This window comes from Oncorhynchus nerka, linkage group LG6, assembly GCF_034236695.1.
Source record: "Oncorhynchus nerka isolate Pitt River linkage group LG6, Oner_Uvic_2.0, whole genome shotgun sequence".
NCBI classification, from domain to species: domain Eukaryota; kingdom Metazoa; phylum Chordata; class Actinopteri; order Salmoniformes; family Salmonidae; genus Oncorhynchus; species Oncorhynchus nerka.
In genome coordinates, this window is record NC_088401.1 from 63,306,485 (window position 1) to 63,325,675 (window position 19,191).

The 19,191-nt window shown below is 42.9% G+C and overlaps 1 protein-coding gene across 1 annotated transcript; it reads left to right on the top strand.

The window, feature by feature from the left end:
- The first annotated feature begins 660 nt into the window (after positions 1-660).
- On the top strand, positions 661-18,375 carry LOC115130825 (dihydropteridine reductase-like). The gene is made up of 8 exons (XM_029662311.2): positions 661-755; positions 1,437-1,578; positions 1,959-2,051; positions 2,194-2,290; positions 2,674-2,814; positions 13,151-13,259; positions 15,545-15,628; positions 16,924-18,375. Exons 2-8 carry the CDS (start codon positions 1,495-1,497, stop codon positions 17,024-17,026), a joined length of 711 nt encoding a protein of 236 aa, XP_029518171.1. The 5' UTR covers positions 661-755; positions 1,437-1,494; the 3' UTR covers positions 17,027-18,375.
- Positions 18,376-19,191: the final 816 nt, after the last annotated feature.

The following is a 19,191-nucleotide window of genomic DNA, read 5'->3' on the forward strand; positions in this document are numbered from 1 at the left end:
TAGTATTTGCTCCTCTAGACTTTAGCTATCAACACTGCTTCCCCTACCATTATATACCCCCCAATCCACACTAGTGTTGTTCCTATCAGCATGCCTCCTTCCCTCCTCAACCTCTTATCATTAGCGTGGGTAACAGTCTATTCTACTAAAGCACTAACAGACTTCCACCCAGGCTATCATATCATTCATCCAAGTTAAATAACCGTATGTGCTGGTCAATGGGCCTACACCTGGACACACTGTTATTTTAATGTGTCGTAATCTACAGAAATTACTTGGTCAAAGCGGTGTGATCAAATACTAGTCTATGCGAGCAAACATTTTGAATTTCGCTGTATCATTTTCTGGTGTTTATTTCAAATGTGTATTCATTGGATGTGCAATTAGAAATCTAGCCTGATATGTTTGACTGCGAGTGAAAGCCCGTGGCATGAAAATGATTTGATGACATCTCAATGAGCTGTGTTGCTGTGACAGATTCAGACATGCTGTACTCAGGATGACTAGGATGTACTCCCACAGGCCAGGTCTGCTGTCATAACATGTGGCTGTCTCACTGCTGCTGTATCCAAATCCTGTACTTTTTATTTTATCTGAATACACGAGTATGCACATCATTTGTGTGAGTGTGTGTGTTTAACTATCCTTGTGTGTAACAGAAGTCCTCACAAGGATAGTAAAACAACAAACATTCAGACAATTTTGCTGGTCGCCACAAGGGGAAATTATATTTGAGGATACAGACAGCTGAAGAGGTATGCTTTTTACATCAAATTAAGCTTAATGATTATGACTCTAGAAAAAGCTGTTTCAGGTGTTTCAAAAATGCTAAATTATCCAACACTTTTTACCATGGGGTGGAGAGACGATTTTTCAATTATATAACTAATTTCATGCAATTCTACTCATTTTGCCATGGGGCAGTGAGAAAAATGCGCAGTTTACAGCTAATTTCCTGCAATTCTACACATTTACCATAATATGATATCTGAGTGAGAGTGACTAACAAAATCAACGGGGGCCCTGGTTGGTAATTCGACCAGGATTGCTACAAATTTAGATTGCTGGCTGCTAGACTAACTGTTAACGTTACATGGCTAATTGAGTGACTGTCAGTGACTGACATAACAAGAGAAAAACTGCTGATGCACAACCAAATTCAGAAATTGTGCCTCGTGTATTCTACTATTCTAACTCTCAACAGTAAGTTGAGACCTTGAATGAGTTCAAAATGTATGCAGACCGCGGCCTGCTATTTGGCCATCCCTGGTGTAGGCTAACCTATGCACTGATAATGTTATCATAGCTTACGCATTTTTACATAGAACAATATTGAACTAAGGTCTGCCTCTGATGTGCTGAGTGTGTCTGTTTAAATATTGGGGGTGGGTGTATATCTCTCTCCCTTTCTCTCTCTCTCGCTTTCTCTACGGTAGCTGTCGTGTAATGGTAGTGAAATAGTCATCATTGCTTGAAGCGCATAGTAAAGAAAGCATGGCTGCCAGTCGGGTACTCGTATACGGAGGAAGAGGTGCACTGGGTAGCAAAATTGTTCAGCACTTCAAATCTAAAGGATGGGTGAGTGCTATACTTGTTTTTTTTTCTTCATATAGAATACAATTACGAAATGATTGTGAGCCTTTGCTTGCCCCAGTGTCTATTATATTTTCAATAACCACTTGTTGAGTAGGCCTAGCCCTAGATGCTATGGTAAGAAGCAAGGAAAAATAAATTAAACCATTGAAATTGTCATCATCAATTGTCATTATCAAGACGTTTTAACGATGCCAGCCCAGAGCTATCGGAAAACATATAATTAGTTGTTATAATTTACTGAGCCTACTTTTGGATTGCATGTGGAATAAATAGCCGACGTTGAAGGATAGTTCGATATCACCATCCTATTTTCCAAAGATTGCAAATGTTTCATGCGCTGTTCTTTCTTTATTTTCCAAAAGTGGGTAGCCAGCATCGATATCGTTGCCAGTGAGGAGGCAAACGCGAACGTGCTGGTGAAGTTGTCCGAGTCATTTACTGAGCAAGCAGGACAGGTAGGAGGAGCTTTCTTTCACCTGCTCCCTCTGTGATGTTGACAGCTTTTTCAACACTCCGTTGATTTGCAAAACGCTGGATAATTACCGTAAAACACCCCGATTCTAGCCCGTTGTAATAGACTGTTATCTCTTGCTGCAGGTGACAGCAGATGTGGCCCAGTTGCTAGGGGACCAGAAAGTGGATGCCATCTTGTGTGTGGCAGGCGGATGGGCTGGAGGAAATTGCAGCTCCAAAGGTTCAAGAGTGTTTCACTGAGATATTATCAGTTCATTTTGAACACATACTGTGATATAAATGCCAGGTCTCTTGTGGCTCAGTTGGTACCATGTGGCACTTGCAACTCCAGTGTTGTGTGTTTGATTCCCGCAGGGTACCAGTACAAACATAATATGAAAATGTATGCACTCACTACTGTAAGTCGCTCTGGATAAGAGCGTCTGTTAAAAATGTAAATATCTCCCTTAAACATGTTAACCCCTTTCAAACCAATTTCCCCATAGGCTGAATTTTCATCTGACATTCAATAGGGATGTTTGTTCGTGCTATTTAATTACATGGTTCATTCAATGTTGCAATGTTGGTCCTCAAACATCTTCTCTTATGTATGTTGTTTTTTAGACCTGTACAAAAACACAGACATGATGTGGAAGCAGAGTGTGTGGACCTCTACCATATCTAGCCATCTGGCTGCTGTGCACCTGAAGCAGGGTGGACTACTGACTCTGGCTGGGGCTAAAGCATCACTGGGTGGTACTAGTGGTAAGACGCCACTTACCTCTACTCTACTGGTACTCTATTCTACTGGGGTTATATTCTATTCTACTGGTATTCTATTTGATTCTACTGGCATTCTATATTATAATTTGTTGCATTTTGGTCATAATTTAAGGTTAGGGTTAGGCATTAGGGTTAGCAGTGTGGTTAAGGTTAAGTTTAAAATCAGATTGTATGACGCTGTGGCTGTGACAGATAGTGACCACTCTGCAGAGCTCCCTCCAGTACATCTCAATAAATGGCACCCTGCTGTTGTTTTCTCCTGTAATGTTGTTCATGCTGACACTGTTTGACTGTACCTCTGTTCTGACCACCGTCTCATTCCAACTTTTATTTCTAAGGGTGCCTGTCGTCACGATAGCAGCTTACGTCATCAAACTATTTGTAAAACATGGAACCCATGAAATACAAAAAAGACTGCTATATAGTAGAAATGAAACTATGAGTAACATGTTGAATATGATATTTATTTTAATGAGGAGAGAAATTGTTACTACTATGGTTTATCACACAATGCTCTCCGGTATTTTAAGCCTGACCCTGTATGCATGTGATGTTACCTATAGGACCCAACAACCATGCCATTCCCTGTGTGGTGTGTAACCCATGTGATGGTCCCGAGAACAATATAAATCCTGACACTAGGGCACCTAAAATCCCTGATCAGCATTCGGCATAAAGCCCCCACTCTCATTGGCTGTTAGGTTGGGGAGGAGAATGAGTCAGCAGAATTTGGGTCTCCAATTGTAGACATGGTTAGAGTGTGTTGTGCTGTTCTCCCATTGAATGTAGATTACTGTAGAAACTAGTGCTACACTAGACACAGGCCGCCAGGAAATTGTAGGGATTTCACTCACAGGCTTGGTTTAGATTACTTTTTTTGAATAAGATTTTGATATTGAAGAAAATATGTCTATATTTATTTGAATGAAATGAGGATCTACAGTATTTACCCTGTTTTACAAAGTCGATGCTATAACCCACAAGATTTACAGATTTTCATGATCTCTTAAATTCATGTCAAGTAATGCTCAGAGCTTCCTTGTGGCAGAAGTGTGTGAGTCTTAGAAATACATCTTTAATATAACCATTAACAGGTACTGCAAGTGCGTCGGTTGCCTTATGCCTATTCAATCGATCAAATGTATTTATAAAGCCCTTTTTTACATCAGCAGAAATCACTAAGTGCTTATACAGAAACCCAGCATAAAACAGCAAAGAGCAAGCAATGCAGATGTAGAAGCAGTACATGGCCATAAAGGACAGATTGTTCTTCAAGACATTCAAATGTTCATAGATTACCAGCAGGGTCAAATAGTAATCACAATGGTTATAGGTCAGCACCTCAGGAGTAAATGTCAGGTGGCATTTCATAGCCTCATTCAGAGGTTGTTACAGCAGGTGCGGTAGAGAGAGAGAGGGTCGAAACAGCAGGTCAGGGTTCCATAGACGCAAGCAGAACAGCAGAAACTGGATCAGTAGCTCGACCAGGTGGACTGGGGACAGCGACAGCCAGGAGTCATCAGCCTAGGTAGTCCTGAGGCATGGTCCTAGGGCTCAGGTCTTCCGAGGGGGGAGAGAGAGAGCGTGAGACAGAGATGGGAGAATTAGAGGGAGCATACTTAAGATTGAACAGGACACCAGATAAGACAGGAGAATTACACCAGATAGGACAGACGGACCCTAGCCTGACGGCACAAGGGCTATTGCGATATAGATACTGGAGGCTGAGAGGGGGGGGTCTGGGAACACTCTGGCCCTGTCCGGGGATAGGGCCAACCAGGCAGGGTATAACCCCACCCACTTTGCCAAAGCACAGCCCTCACACTACCAGAGGGATATCAACTAACCACCAACTTAGTACCCTGAGACAGGGCCGAATATAGCCCATGAAGATCTCCCCCACCGCACGAGTCCGAAGGGTCGCAAAACCAGACAGGAAGGTCACGTCAGTCAAGTCGAGTATAGCGAAAAAAGCCTGGCACAACGTGACGCACCCCTCCTAGGGACGGCATGGGGGTGCACAAGCAAGCCTGTGACTCAACCCCTGTAATAGGGTCAGAGGCAGAGAATCCCTGTCGAGAGAGGGGAGCCGGTCAAGCAGAGACAGCGAGGGTGGTTCGTCACTCCAGTGCCTTGCCTTTCACCTTCGCACCCCTGGGCCAGACTACACTCAATCATAGGACCTACTGAAGAGATGAGTCTTCAGTAAAGACTTAAAGGTTGAGACCGGATCTGCATCTCTCACATGGATCGGCAGACCATTCCATAAAAATGTAGCTTTGTAGGAGAAAGCCGTGTCTCCAGCTGTTTGCTTAGAAATTCTAGGAACAATTAGGAGGCCTGCGTCTTGTGACCGTAGCGTACGTGTAGGTATGTCCGGCAGGACCAAATCGGAGAGATAAGTAGGAGCAAGTCCTTGTAATGCCTTGTAGGTCAGCAGTAAAACCTTGATATCATCCCTAGCCTTAACAAGAAGCCAGAGGCTAGCACTTGAGTAATATGATCAAATGTTTTGGTTCTAGTCAAGATTCTAGCAGCTGTATTTAGCACTGTATTTAGCACTAGTGCTCCTAACTTCCGGCGCCGACAGAGATGGCTGCCTCGCTTCGCGTTCCTAGGAAACTATGCAGTTTTTTGTTTTTTTTACGTGTTATTTCTTACATTGGTACCCCAGGTCATCTTAGGTTTCATTACATACAGTCGAGAAGAACTACTGAACATAAGAGCAGCGTCAACTCACCATCAGTACGACCAAGAAGCGGTCCCTGTGTTCTGCCTTTCACCCAGGACCAAGGAATGGATCCCAGCCGGCGACCCCAAAAAACGACTTCGAAAAAGGGGAAAACGAAGCGGTCTTCTGGTCAGACTCCGGAGACGGGCACATCGTGCACCACTCCCTAGCATTCTCCTCGCCAATGTCCAGTCTCTTGACAACAAGGTTGATGAAATCCGAGCAAGGGTAGCATTCCAGAGGGACATCAGAGACTGTAACGTTCTTTGCTTCACGGAAACATGGCTCACTGGAGAGACGCTATCGGAGACGGTGCAGCCAGCTGGTTTCTCCACGCATCGCGCCGACAGAAACAAACATCTTTCTGGTAAGAAGAGGGGCGGGGGCGTATGCTTTATGGTTAACGTGACGTGGTGTGGCCAAAACAACATACAGGAACTCAAGTCCTTCTGTTCACCTGATTTAGAATTCCTCACAATCAAATGTAGACCGCATTATCTACCAAGGGAATTCTCTTCGATTATAATCACAGCCGTATATATTCCCCCCCAAGCAGACACATCGATGGCTCTGAACGAACTTTATTTGACTTTGCAAACTGGAATCCATATATCCAGAGGCTGCATTCATTGTAGCTGGGGATTTTAACAAGGCTAATCTGAAAACAAGACCAATGGATCATTGCTATTCCAACTTCCGCGACGCATATGAGGCCCTGCCCCGCCCTCCTTTCGGAAAAGCTGACCACGACTCCATTTTGTTGATCCCTGCCTACAGACAGAAACTAAAACAAGAAGCTCCCGCGCTGAGGTCTGTTCAACGCTGGTCCGACCAATCTGATTCCACACTCCAAGACTGCTTCCATCACGTGGACTGGGATATGTTCCGTATTGCGTCAGACGACAACATTGACGAATACGCTGATTCGGTGTGCGAGTTCATTAGAACGTGCGTTGAAGATGTCGTTCCCATAGCAACGATAAAAAAATTCCCAAACCAGAAACCGTGGATTGATGGCAGCATTCGCGTGAAACTGAAAGCGCGAACCACTGCTTTTAATCAGGGCAAGGTGACTGGAAACATGACCGAATACAAACAGTGTAACTATTCCCTCCGCAAGGCAATCAAACAAGCTAAGCGTCAGTATAGAGACAAAGTAGAATCTCAATTCAACGGCTCAGACACAAGAGGTATGTGGCAGGGTCTACAGTCAATCACGGATTACAAAAAGAAAACCAGCACCGTCACGGACCAGGATGTCTTGCTCGCAGGCAGACTAAATAACTTTTTTGCCCGCTTTGAGGACAATACAGTGCCACTGACACTGCCCGCAACTAAAACATGCGGACTCTCCTTCACTGCAGCCGACGTGAGGAAAACATTTAAACGTGTCAACCCTCGCAAGGCTGCAGGCCCAGACGGCATCCCCAGCCGCGCCCTCAGAGCATGCGCAGACCAGCTGGCTGGTGTGTTTACGGACATATTCAATCAATCCCTATCCCAGTCTGTTGTTCCCACATGCTTCAAGAGGGCCACCATTGTTCCTGTTCCCAAGAAAGCTAAGGTAACTGAGCTAAACGACTACCGCCCGTAGCACTCACTTCCATCATCATGAAGTGCTTTGAGAGACTAGTCAAGGACCATATCACCTCCACCCTACCTGACACCCTAGACCCACTCCAATTTGCTTACCGCCCAAATAGGTCCACAGACGATGCAATCTCAACCACACTGCACACTGCCCTAACCCATCTGGACAAGAGGAATACCTATGTGAGAATGCTGTTCATCGACTACAGCTCGGCATTTAACACCATAGTGCCCTCCAAACTCGTCATCAAGCTCGAGACCCTGGGTCTCGACCCCGCCCTGTGCAACTGGGTACTGAACTTCCTGACGGGTCGCCCCCAGGTGGTGAGGGTAGGCAACATCTCCACCCCGCTGATCCTCAACACTGGGGCCCCACAAGGGTGCGTTTTGAGCCCTCTCCTGTACTCCCTGTTCACCCACGACTGCGTGGCCACGCACGCCTCCAACTCAATCAACAGGTTTGCGGATGACACAACAGTGGTAGGCTTGATTACCAACAACGACGAGACGGCCTACATGGAGGAGGTGAGGGCCCTCGGAGTGTGGTGTCAGGAAAATAACCTCACACTCAACATCAACAAAACTAAGGAGATGATTGTGGACTTCAGGAAACAGCAGAGGGAACACCCCCCTATCCACATCGATGGAACAGTAGTGGAGAGGGTAGTAAGTTTTAAGTTCCTCGGCGTACACATCACAGACAAACTGAATTGGTCCACCCACACAGACAGCATCGTGAAGAAGGCGCAGCAGCGCCTCTTCAACCTCAGGAGGCTGAAAAAATTTGGCTTGTCGCCAAAAGCACTCACAAACTTCTACAGATGCACAATCGAGAGCATCCTGTATCACCGCCTGGTACGGCAACTGCTCCGCCCACAACCGTAAGGCTCTCCAGAGGGTAGTGAGGTCTGCACAACGCATCACTGGGGGCAAACTACCTGCCCTTCAGGACACCTACACCACCCGATGTCACAGGAAGGCCATAAAGATCATCAAGGACAGCAACCACCCGAGCCACTGCCTGTTCACCCCGCTATCATCCAGAAGGCGAGGTCAGTACGGGTGCATCAAAGCTGGGACCGAGAGACTGAAAAACAGCTTCTATCTCAAGGCCATCAGACTGTTAAACAGCCACCACTAACATTGAGTGGCTGCTGCCAACACACTGACTCAACTCCAGCCACTTTAATAATGGGAATTGATGGGAAATGATGTAAAATATATCACTAGCCACTTTAAACAATGCTACCTAATATAATGTTTACATACCCTACATTATTCATCTCATATGTATACGTATATACTGTACTCTATATCATCTACTGCATCCTTATGTAATACATGTATTACTAGCCACTTTAACTATGCCACTTTGTTTACATACTCATCTCATATGTATATACTGCACTCAATACCATCTACTGTATCTTGCCTATGCCGCTCTGTACCATCACTCATTGATATATCTTTATGTACATATTCTTTATCCCCTTACACTTGTGTCTATATGGTAGTAGTTTTGGAATTGTTAGTTAGATTACTTGTTGGTTATTACTGCATTGTCGGAACTAGAAGCACAAGCATTTCGCTACACTCGCACTAACATCTGCTAACCATGTGTATGTGACAAATAACATTTGATTTGATTTGATTTGGAGAGTAGAGCATTGCAGTAGTCTAATCTTGAAGTGACAAAAGCATGGATTCGTTGTTCTGCATATTTTTGGACCAAAAGTTTCAGATGTATTTAATGTTATGAAGATGGGGGGAAAAAACTGCTCTTGAAGTATTTATGATCATAATACAAATGGTCTGTATTACTGACAAAAACAAGACATTGGAAGATGGTAGTAGTGCTTAAAGATGTGTTTAGGGGTTATTTGTGCTTATATCTTTAGCTTAATATTTATTAGCTTTAATACTCAAGAGCTTACTTAGCTAATAGTGTGTCTGATCTAAAGACATTCTCAACCAGCTTTAATGAGTTCTCTATGGTGAAATACTGCCTTTTGGGTAGTTTGGTGTCCAGTGGTGTCTTAGGGACAGCTGGTCTTGCCAGTGGTGTCTTAGCAACAACTGGTCTTGCAAAGCCAGATGCACACATTGTGGGCTTAAAGATTTAGGGTTGATTTGGGGTTAAAGACTGAGGCTTGTTAACCATGTGTGCACCCTATGACCCTAACCCTTGACCTTGGATTTAAAAGTCAGGTTGAACTGTCAAATAACATTGATGTAACTTTTGGGGGATTCAGCACGCTAGTCTGTTAATGCTCTTTGAGGAAATGGATTCTGAAGGCATTTCCAAAAAACCATCTTACGTTAGTTGTTTCCATATTTATTTATTTTATTTTACCTTTATTTAACCAGGCAAGTCAGTTAAGAACACATTCTTATTTTCAATGACGGCCTGGGAACAGTGGGTTAACTGCCTGTTCAGGGGCAGAACGACAGATTTGTACCTTGTCAGCTCGGGGGTTTGAACTCGCAACCTTCCGGTTACTAGTCCAACGCTCTAACCACTATGCTACTGTATTTACACAAACATTGATGGGAAATCAAAAGCATGTCTGTGAAACAAGCAGTCATCTCTCAATACTGCCAAGTTTGGAAACAAAAGCACCCAGAATATTTGTCCATAGTATATAAACAGGAAGTTATAAACGTGTAGTGAATGTATGTTGAGTTCAAAATATACTGTTTGTAATAACACATACAGTGACAGTCAAAAGTTTGGACACTTACTCATTTCAGGGTATTTTAAAAAATATCAAAACTATGAATGACACATATGGAATCATGTAGTGACCAAAAAAGTGTTAAACAAATCAAAATATATTTTATATTTGAGATTCTATATTTTAGATTCTTCAAATTCTTCACCCTTTGCCTTGATGACAGCATTGCACACTCTTGGCATTATCTCAACCAGCTACATGAGGTAGTCACCTGGAATGGATTTCAATTAACAGTTGTGCCTTGTTAAAAGTTCATTTGTGGAATTTCTTTCCTTCTTAATGCGTTTGAGCCAATCAGTTGTGTTATGGCTAGGTAGGGGTAGTATACAGAAGATTGCCCTATTTGGTAAAAGACAAAGTCCATATTATGGGAAGAACAGCTCAAATAAGCAAAGAGAAATGACAGTCCATCATTACTTTAAGACACGAAGGTCAGTTAATTACGAACATTTCAAGAACTTTTAAAGTTTCTCCAAGTGCAGTCTCAAAAACCATTAAGCACTATGATGAAACTGGTCTCGTGAGGACCGTCACAGGAAAGGAAGACCCAGAGTTACCTCTGCTGCAGAGGATAAGTTCATTAGGGTTAACTGCACCTCGGATTGCAGCCCAAATAAATGCTTCACAGGGTCCAAGTAACAGACACATCTCAACATCAACTGTTCAGAAGAGACTGCGTGAATCAGGCCTTCATGGTTGAATTGCTGCAAAGAAACCACTACTAAAGGACACCAATAAGAAGAAGAGATTTGCTTGGGACAAGAAACATGAGCAGTGGACATTAGACCGGTGGAAGTCTGTCCTTTGGTCTGATGATTCCAAATTTGAGATTTTGGGTTCCAACCACCGTGTCTTTGTGAGACGCAGAGTAGGTGAACGGATGATCTCTGCATGTGTGGTTCCCACCATGAAGCATGGAGGAGGAAGGGTGATGGTGTGGGGGTGCTTTGCTGGTGACACTGTCTATAATTTATTTAGAATTTAAGGCACACTTAACCAGCATGGCTACCACAGCATTCTACAGCGATGCGCAATCCCATCTGGTTTGCACTTAGCGGGACTGTCATTTGTTTTTCAACAGGACAATGACCCAACACACCTCCAAGCTGTGTAAGGGCTATTTGACCAAGAATGAGAGTGATGGAGTGCTGCATCAGAGGACCTGGCCTCCACAATCACCCGACCTCAACCCAATTGAGATGGTTTGGGATGAGTTGGACCGTGGAGTGAAGGAAAAGCAGCCACAAATGCTCAGCATATGTGGGAACACCTTCAAGACTGTTGGAAAAGCATTCCAGGTGAAGCTGGTTGAGACATTGTGAAGAGTGTGCAAAGCTGTCATCAAGTAAAAGGGTCACTACTTTGAATAATATCAAATATAAAATATATTTTGATTTGTTTAACACTTTTTTGGTTACTACATGATTCCATATGCGTTATTTCATAGTTTTGATGTCTTCACTATTATTCTACAATGTAGAAAATAGTAAAAATTTAGAAAAACCCTTGAATGAGTAGGTGTGTCCAAACGTTTGACTGGTACTGTATATCAAATCAAATTGTATTTGTCACATTTGCCGAATACAACAGTTGTGGACCTTACAGTGAAATGCTTACTTACTAGCCCTTAACCAACAATGCAGTTTTAAGAAAAAATAAGTGGAAAGTAAAAAATAGATAACTAAAGAGCAGCAGTAAAATAACAGTAGTGAGGCTATATACAGGCAGTTCAGAGTCAATGTGCAGGGGAACAGGTTAGTCGAGGTAATTGAGGTAATATGAGTTAAAGTGACAATGCATAGATAATAAACAGAGAGTAGCAGCAGCATAAAAGAGGGGGGGGCGGGACAATGCAAATAGTCTGGGTAGCCATTTGTTTTGCTGTTCAGGAGTCTTATGGATTGAGAGTAGAAGCTGTTAAGAAGCCTTTTGGACCGAGACTTGGCACTCCGGTACCGCTTGCCGTGCGGTAACAGAGAGAACAGTCTATGACTAGAGTGGCTGGAGTCTTTGACCATTTTTAGGGCCTTGGCAGTGATGCAACCAGTCAGGATGCTGTCTATGATGCTGCTGTTGAACTTTTTGAGGATCTGAGGACCCATGCCAAATCTATTCAGTCTCTTGTGGGGGAATAAGCTTTGTCGTGCCTTCTTCACAACTGTCTTGCTGTGTTTGGACCATGAAGGTTGTTGGTGATGTGGACACCAAGGAACTTGATGCTCTCAACCTGCTTCACTACAGCCCCGTCGATGAGAATGGAGGCGTGCTCGGTCCTCCTTTTCCTGTAGTCCAGAATCATCACCTTTGTCTTGATCACGTTGAGGGAGAGGTTGTTATCCTGGCACCACACTGCCAGGTCGCTGACCTCCTCCCTATTGGCTGTCTCATCGTAGTCGGTGATCAGGCCTACCACTGTTGTGTTGTTGGAAAACTTAATGATGGTGTTGGAGTCATGCCTGGCCATGCAGTCATGAGTGAACAGGATGGGACTGAGCATGCACCCCTGAGGGGCCCTCGTGTTGAGGATCAGCGTGGCAGATGTGTTGTTACCTACCCTTACCACCTGTGGGCGGTTCGTCAGGAAGTCCAGGATCCAGTTGCAGAGGGAGGTGTTTAGTCCCAGGGTCCTTAGCTTAGTGATGAGCTTTGAGGGCACTATGGTGTTGAATGCTGAGCTGTAGCAATGAATAGCATTCTCACATAGGGGTTCCTTTTGTCCAGGTGGTAAAGGGCAGTATGGAGTGCAATAGAGATTGCATCATCTGTGTATCTGTTGGGATGGTATGCAAATTGATTTGGGTCTAGGGTTGCTTGCAGGATGGTGTTGATGTGAGCCATGACCAGCCTTTCAAAGCACTTCGTGGCTACAGATGTGAGTGCTACGGGTTGGTAGTCATTTAGGCAGGTTACTTTCGTGTTCTTGGGCACACGGACTCTGCTTGAAACATGTTGCTATTACAGACTCAGTCAGGGACAGGTTCAGTGTTGATTGCCTCGAAGCGAGCAAAGAAGTTATTTAGCTCGTCTGGTAGGCTCGTGTCATTGGGCAGCTCGTGGCTGTGCTTCCCTTTGTAGTCTAATAGTTTGCAAGCCCTACCACATCCGACAATCATTGGATTACTTTGTAATTCTAGTATTGTGTATATTGCCATGTCCCTTGTTATTATGGTAAGATTTATTGGTGTTTATCTGATTTTATCCAAACATCTCTCCTATTTCACTGTCCCTCTTTCCATCCCTCCGTCTTTCTCTCTCTCCTCAGGCATGGTGGGCTATGGCATGGCCAAGTCAGCAGTCCACCAGCTCTGTCAGAGTTTAGCAGGAGAAGACAGTGGGATGCCCCCTGGAGCTGTGGCAGTTGCCATACTACCGTGAGTAGCCTAGCAGTTAAGAGCGTTGGGCCAGTAACCGACAGGTTTCTGGTTCAAATCCCTGAGCCAACTAGTTGAAAAATCTGTTGATGTACCCTTGAGCAAGGTACTTAACCGTAATTGCTCTGCCTAAAGAGTGTCTGCTAAATGATTAAATTGTGAGGTATCTTGTTGTTTTTATTACAGTTAATCAATTACTTATTAGGAATAGTAACCTTTGACCTCCACTGTTGCAAATAAATTAAATTCCTAACGACTATTTCCAATGAGTGCAGGTTTTTCCTATTCCTATTCATAATTAGTAAGTAATAAACTGTAAAAATAACAAATGGTATCTTTGGCAAGTTATAAACTGTAATAATAACAAACAGTATCTTAGGCAGGTTTCTACATTACAAATATATTACATGTATTCACCTCATGAGCAGCTATCTGTATATATAGTTTCATTGATTAACAAATGGATGTAAAGCACGTTTTTTGCACTGTCAGCATGAGAAGCCTGTATCTGAGTTTTGTAGTCAATATTCTCAGTTATCTTTTATGGTATATTCCAATTGCATAAGGTTGGACTGTGACCACCTGCCAGGCTACTATTAGCTGTCACATAGCTGTCACATATGGTTAGCATTACCCCCATGACTTGCAATTCTTCTGCACTCCCAATACGAATAGGAGGGTTGCTTTATTCACTGGACCTGTGCACAAAAGACTGTAGACTGCTACTGTGCTCATTCAAAAGACTGTAGACTGCATCTGTGCTCATTCAAAAGACTGTAGACTGCATATGTGCTCATTCAAAAGACTGTAGACTGCATCTGTGCTCATTCAAAAGACTGTAGACTGCATCTGTGCACATTCAAAAGACTGTAGACTGCATCTGTGCTCATTCAAAAGACTGTAGACTGCATCTGTGCTCATTCAAAAGACTGTAGGCTGCATCTGTGCTCATTCAAAAGACTGTAGGCTGCATCTGTGCTCATTCAAAAGACTGTAGGCTGCATCTGTGCTCATTCAAAAGACTGTAGGCTGCGTCTGTGCACATTCAAAAGACTATAGGCTGCATCTGTGCTCATTCAAAAGACTGTAGGTTGCATCTGTGCTCATTCAAAAGACTGTAGGCTGCATCTGTGCTCATTCAAAGACTGTAGACTGCATCTGTGCTCATTCAAAAGACTGAGGCTGCATCTGTGCTCATTCAAAAGACTGTAGACTGCATCTGTGCTCATTCAAAAAGGCTGACTGCTCATTAGACTGCATATGTGCTCATTCAAAAGACTGTAGACTGCATCTGTGCACATTCAAAAGACTGTAGACTGCATCTGTGCTCATTCAAAAGACTGTAGACTGCATCTGTGCTCATTCAAAAGCCTGTAGGCTGCATCTGTGCTCATTCAAAAGACTGTAGGCTGCATCTGTGCTCATTCAAAAGACTGTAGGCTGCATCTGTGCTCATTCAAAAGACTGTAGGCTGCATCTGTGCTCATTCAAAAGACTGTAGGCTGCATCTGTGCTCATTCAAAAGACTGTAGGCTGCATCTGTGCTCATTCAAAAGAATGTAGGCTGCGTCTGTGCACATTCAAAAGACTGTAGGCTGCATCTGTGCTCATTCAAAAGACTGTAGGTTGCATCTGTGCTCATTCAAAAGACTGTAGGCTGCATCTGTGCTCATTCAAAAGACTCTAGGCTGCATCTGTGCTCATTCAAAAGACTGTAGGCTGCATCTGTGCTCATTCAAAAGACTGTAAGCTGCATCTGTGCTCATTCAAAAGACTGTAGGCTGCATCTGTGCTCATTCAAAAGACTGTAGGCTGCATCTGTGCTCATTCAAAAGACTGTAGACTGCATCTGTGCTCATTCAAAAGACTGTAAGCTGCATCTGTGCTCATTCAAAAGACTGTAGGCTGCATCTGTGCTCATTCAAAAGACTGTAGGCTGCATCTGTGTTCATTCAAAAGACTGTAGGCTGCATCTGTGCACATTCAAACATACAACTACGGTAATACAACTGAAATGTAAAATCATATTTCAATATATGCAAGTATTTATGTATCAATTATCATGCTCATCTCAAAATATAACAGTGAAAGGCCTTCATCAGAGGTTGTCGGATGCTTGCTGGTGGTAAATATCATATTTACACTTTAGCTTTACTGTTGTTTTTTTGTCTGTTGACAAGGGGTTTACATGGGCCTGTTACAATCAGTCCAGGACCAGAGCTTCAGGCCTGAGGTAGACAGTTCCTACCACCACCAGAACATTGTCATGTGACTTGATTACACAGGGTAACCTTGGATACTCCAATGAACAGGAAGTTCATGCCTGATGCAGACTTTGGTTCCTGGACACCACTGGAGTACATTGCAGAGTGAGTGTGATATGGTGGATGATGGGTTGTTTTCATTAGTGTATGTTTTTACTGATCATTTAGTTAATCTTGAGATTTAAAATTATTTGTATATTTATGCTGTAAGACCGTCATTAAATGTAATTATTCTAAAGGTTTAGAACATACAGATTTAGCTCTTTCTTCAACGTATGACCATAATTGTAGACAATCTTTTTTGTACACCAGTATTTCACCAGAAGATGGCAATGCTGTCTCTTGGTCTGGGAAAATGGCCTACTCAATTGTATTGCAGTATTATTTGTTAGTCTTGTCAAAAGATATTTAGAGCCCAATGTCTGGTTTGAATAATGCTGTAATGTGATCAAAAGGTTAATTTGATGGACATATCAATCAACTAATTATAATCTTACATTTCTTCAATACTCTTGACTGGATATAGTCTTGGATTTACCCAAATTTGCTGTAAATGCAATGTTAACTATGTACTGTAACTAACACACTAAACTAGTGTATGGAGCCACTAAACTAGTGTATGGAGCCACTAAACTAGTGTATGGAGCCACTAAACTAGTGTATGGAGCCCCTAAACTAGTGTATGGAGCCACTAAACTAGTGTATGGAGCCCCTAAACTAGTGTATGGAGCCCCTAAACTAGTGTATGGAAACACAAAAAACTAGTGTATTGGAGCCCCTAAAGTTTGTGTTCCTCTTTTCATGTCAGTTTAGACACAGAGCACATAGTCTCCAGTCTCTCCTCTGTACACAGTAGACATTAGATGGGATTTGATCCAGTTTTATAATCCCAGAAGGGTTGGACAACATTAACCCTGCAGATTACCAGTAGAAACAGATGAGGGTCTGGGAGTATAAGTAGAAGCAATGGGAGGGGAATTTAAATGAGCACTTTGATTCAGTTCATCAGCTTATCAAATGTCCATTTGGTGGACTGGTGTAGAATGTTGACTTTGAATTGTGAATATCAATCTCATGATATAGTTGCTGTTGAAATAGGTCATTGGCTAACAACATAACTAAGAGGCACAGAGGTATAAAATACATAAAAGCCATCAATATTGTGGCCTTTTTTTGTCTTCTTGAAATTTCTTCTAGACTTTGACATATAGAAAACAACTTAATCTCACCCAGTGCTTAATTAAAACGTGGACTCTCTTATATCATATACTGTAAGACGGCCATGTTTCACTTGTACTCACTTACAAGTAGTAACTGCTAGCACCCATAGTCTAGCCATTTCATAGTCTCATTCTCTTACTTTTCTTATTTTCTCATAGTCTTATTTTTCGTTCTTCTAGAACTTTCTTCAGTTGGGCCACCGGTGCGGATCGTCCAGCATCGGGAAGTCTGATGCAGCTCACCACCACCGGAGGCAAGACACAGGCCCTACCCACACAATAAGACACATTTCCTACCCACATAATAAGACACAGGCCCTACCCACACAATAAGGCACATTTCCTACCCACACAATAAGGCACATTTCCTACCCACACAATAAGACACAGGCCCTACCCACACAATAAGACACAGGCCCTACCCACACAATAAGACACAGGCCCTACCCACACAATAAGACATAGAACCTACCCACACAATAAGACACAGGCCCTACCCACACAATAAGACACAGGCCCTACCCACGCAATAAGACACAGGCCCTACCCACACAATAAGACATAGAATCTACCCACACTATAAGACATAGGCCCTACACCCCTAATCAGACACAGGCCCCACCCACAAAATAAGACACAGGACCTAACAACACAATAAGACACAGGCCCTACCCACAAAATAGGAGACTGACCAGACTGACCAGGTGAATATAGGTAAAAGCTATGATCCCTTATTGATGCCACTTGTTAAATCCACTTCAATCAGTGTAGATGAAGGGGAGGAGACTAGTTAAAGAAGGATGTTTAAGCCTTGAGACAATTGAGACAAGGATTGTGTGTGTGTACCGTTCAGAGGGTGAATGGGCAATAACAAGTATTTAAGTGCTTTTGAACGGGGTATGGTAGTAGGTTTCAGGCGCACCGGTTTGTGTCAGGAACTGCAACACTTAACAGTTTCCCTTGTGTATCAAAAATGGTCCACCACCCAAAGGACATCCAGCCAACTTGACACAACTGTGGGAAGCATTGGAGTCAACATGGGCACGCTTTCGACACCTTGTAGAGTCCATGCATCGACGAATTGAGGCTATTTTGTACAGTCTGTGTATGTGACCGTATAGAAATATAAGCAAGGTTTGAAATTATTATGTTTTAGTCAAATATTATATCTGTTTGGACTTCTTGTGGTCGATTTACCGTCGATAAATGGCTGAATATAGTTGATTATCCCTGGTATAGAGAGATGGAGAGGAGGGAGGGGAAGGTAGGAGAGAGGGGACGGTAAGACAAATATGCCCACAATACCATCTAGTGGTAGAATGAATCAGTTGCAGAGGAAACATGAACCTCAAGTACATTTACTTATTTTTAATTATTTTGATCCAGTTTGAGATTGATGAAAATGAGTAAGCCGCTGTCTTAATGTCAAACGTACAATACATTTCAGTGGAGTTGCGATACTCTGTGTCTTGTGCCGAGTGTACCCAATATGCGTGTGAATGGTTGGTTGAAGATGTACTGTCTAAGTACTATTATCAATATCTCATAACAATTTTTTTTTTAATTTTGTGCTGTTTGATGTGGTTTTACCTCCTCTGTCTCAATGTGAATAAAAATCCACATTAATCACAATCTGATTTCATAATTTGTGAGAAACAATCAAAACACTACAGCATCACTCGGGCTCCTGAGTGGCGCAGTGGTCTAAGGCACTGAATCTCAGTGCTAGAAGCATCACTACAGACTAATAGAAAACTATTATAGAGAATAAACACATTTTGGGGATCAGGGATCTGTAGCAGTTCCACCACCACTAAAATCCAGATCCCTGCCCACCTTCCCCTCATCCACAATAATATTATATTTCATTGAACTTCACTGGTCATAATTAGATGTATTCGCCTACGATTAAAGACATACTATTTTGAATGGGGTTGGAGACCAGTTACATTATTTACCTGCCTTGACTTGATCTAACTCACTCATGGTTATTTCTAGTGACATTTCCAGTGCCTTCCCCACCAGGTGGTGCTCCTAGATAACAACTCAATTCACCAGTCAAATGTGACCGACCACCTCGATTCGGTCTTGTGTAGCAACATTTGATATGTGTTTTTTACTTTGGATAAAAGTATAGACTCGGAGCTACAAAATGGAATATCACACACTGCAGTTGAGGAGCAATGTGAAAGTAATTCTGCTTTGAAAGTGGAAAAACTTCTACCCCCACTTTTGAGAATTTTACTCTTGAATGATTTTGTACACCTACTGGAGAGCTCTTCTTTATCTACACCTATTCAGCATCGATCACACCCTCTTAAGCCCTAGCCCTACCCGTCTTTTAAGGATTCACATGTAAGGCCATGTACCGAACAGGTGTAAGGTAGTGTAATAAACAACCAAAGATTTCAAGACTAAACGTGGTGAAAGTAGTAGCCTACAATAAGG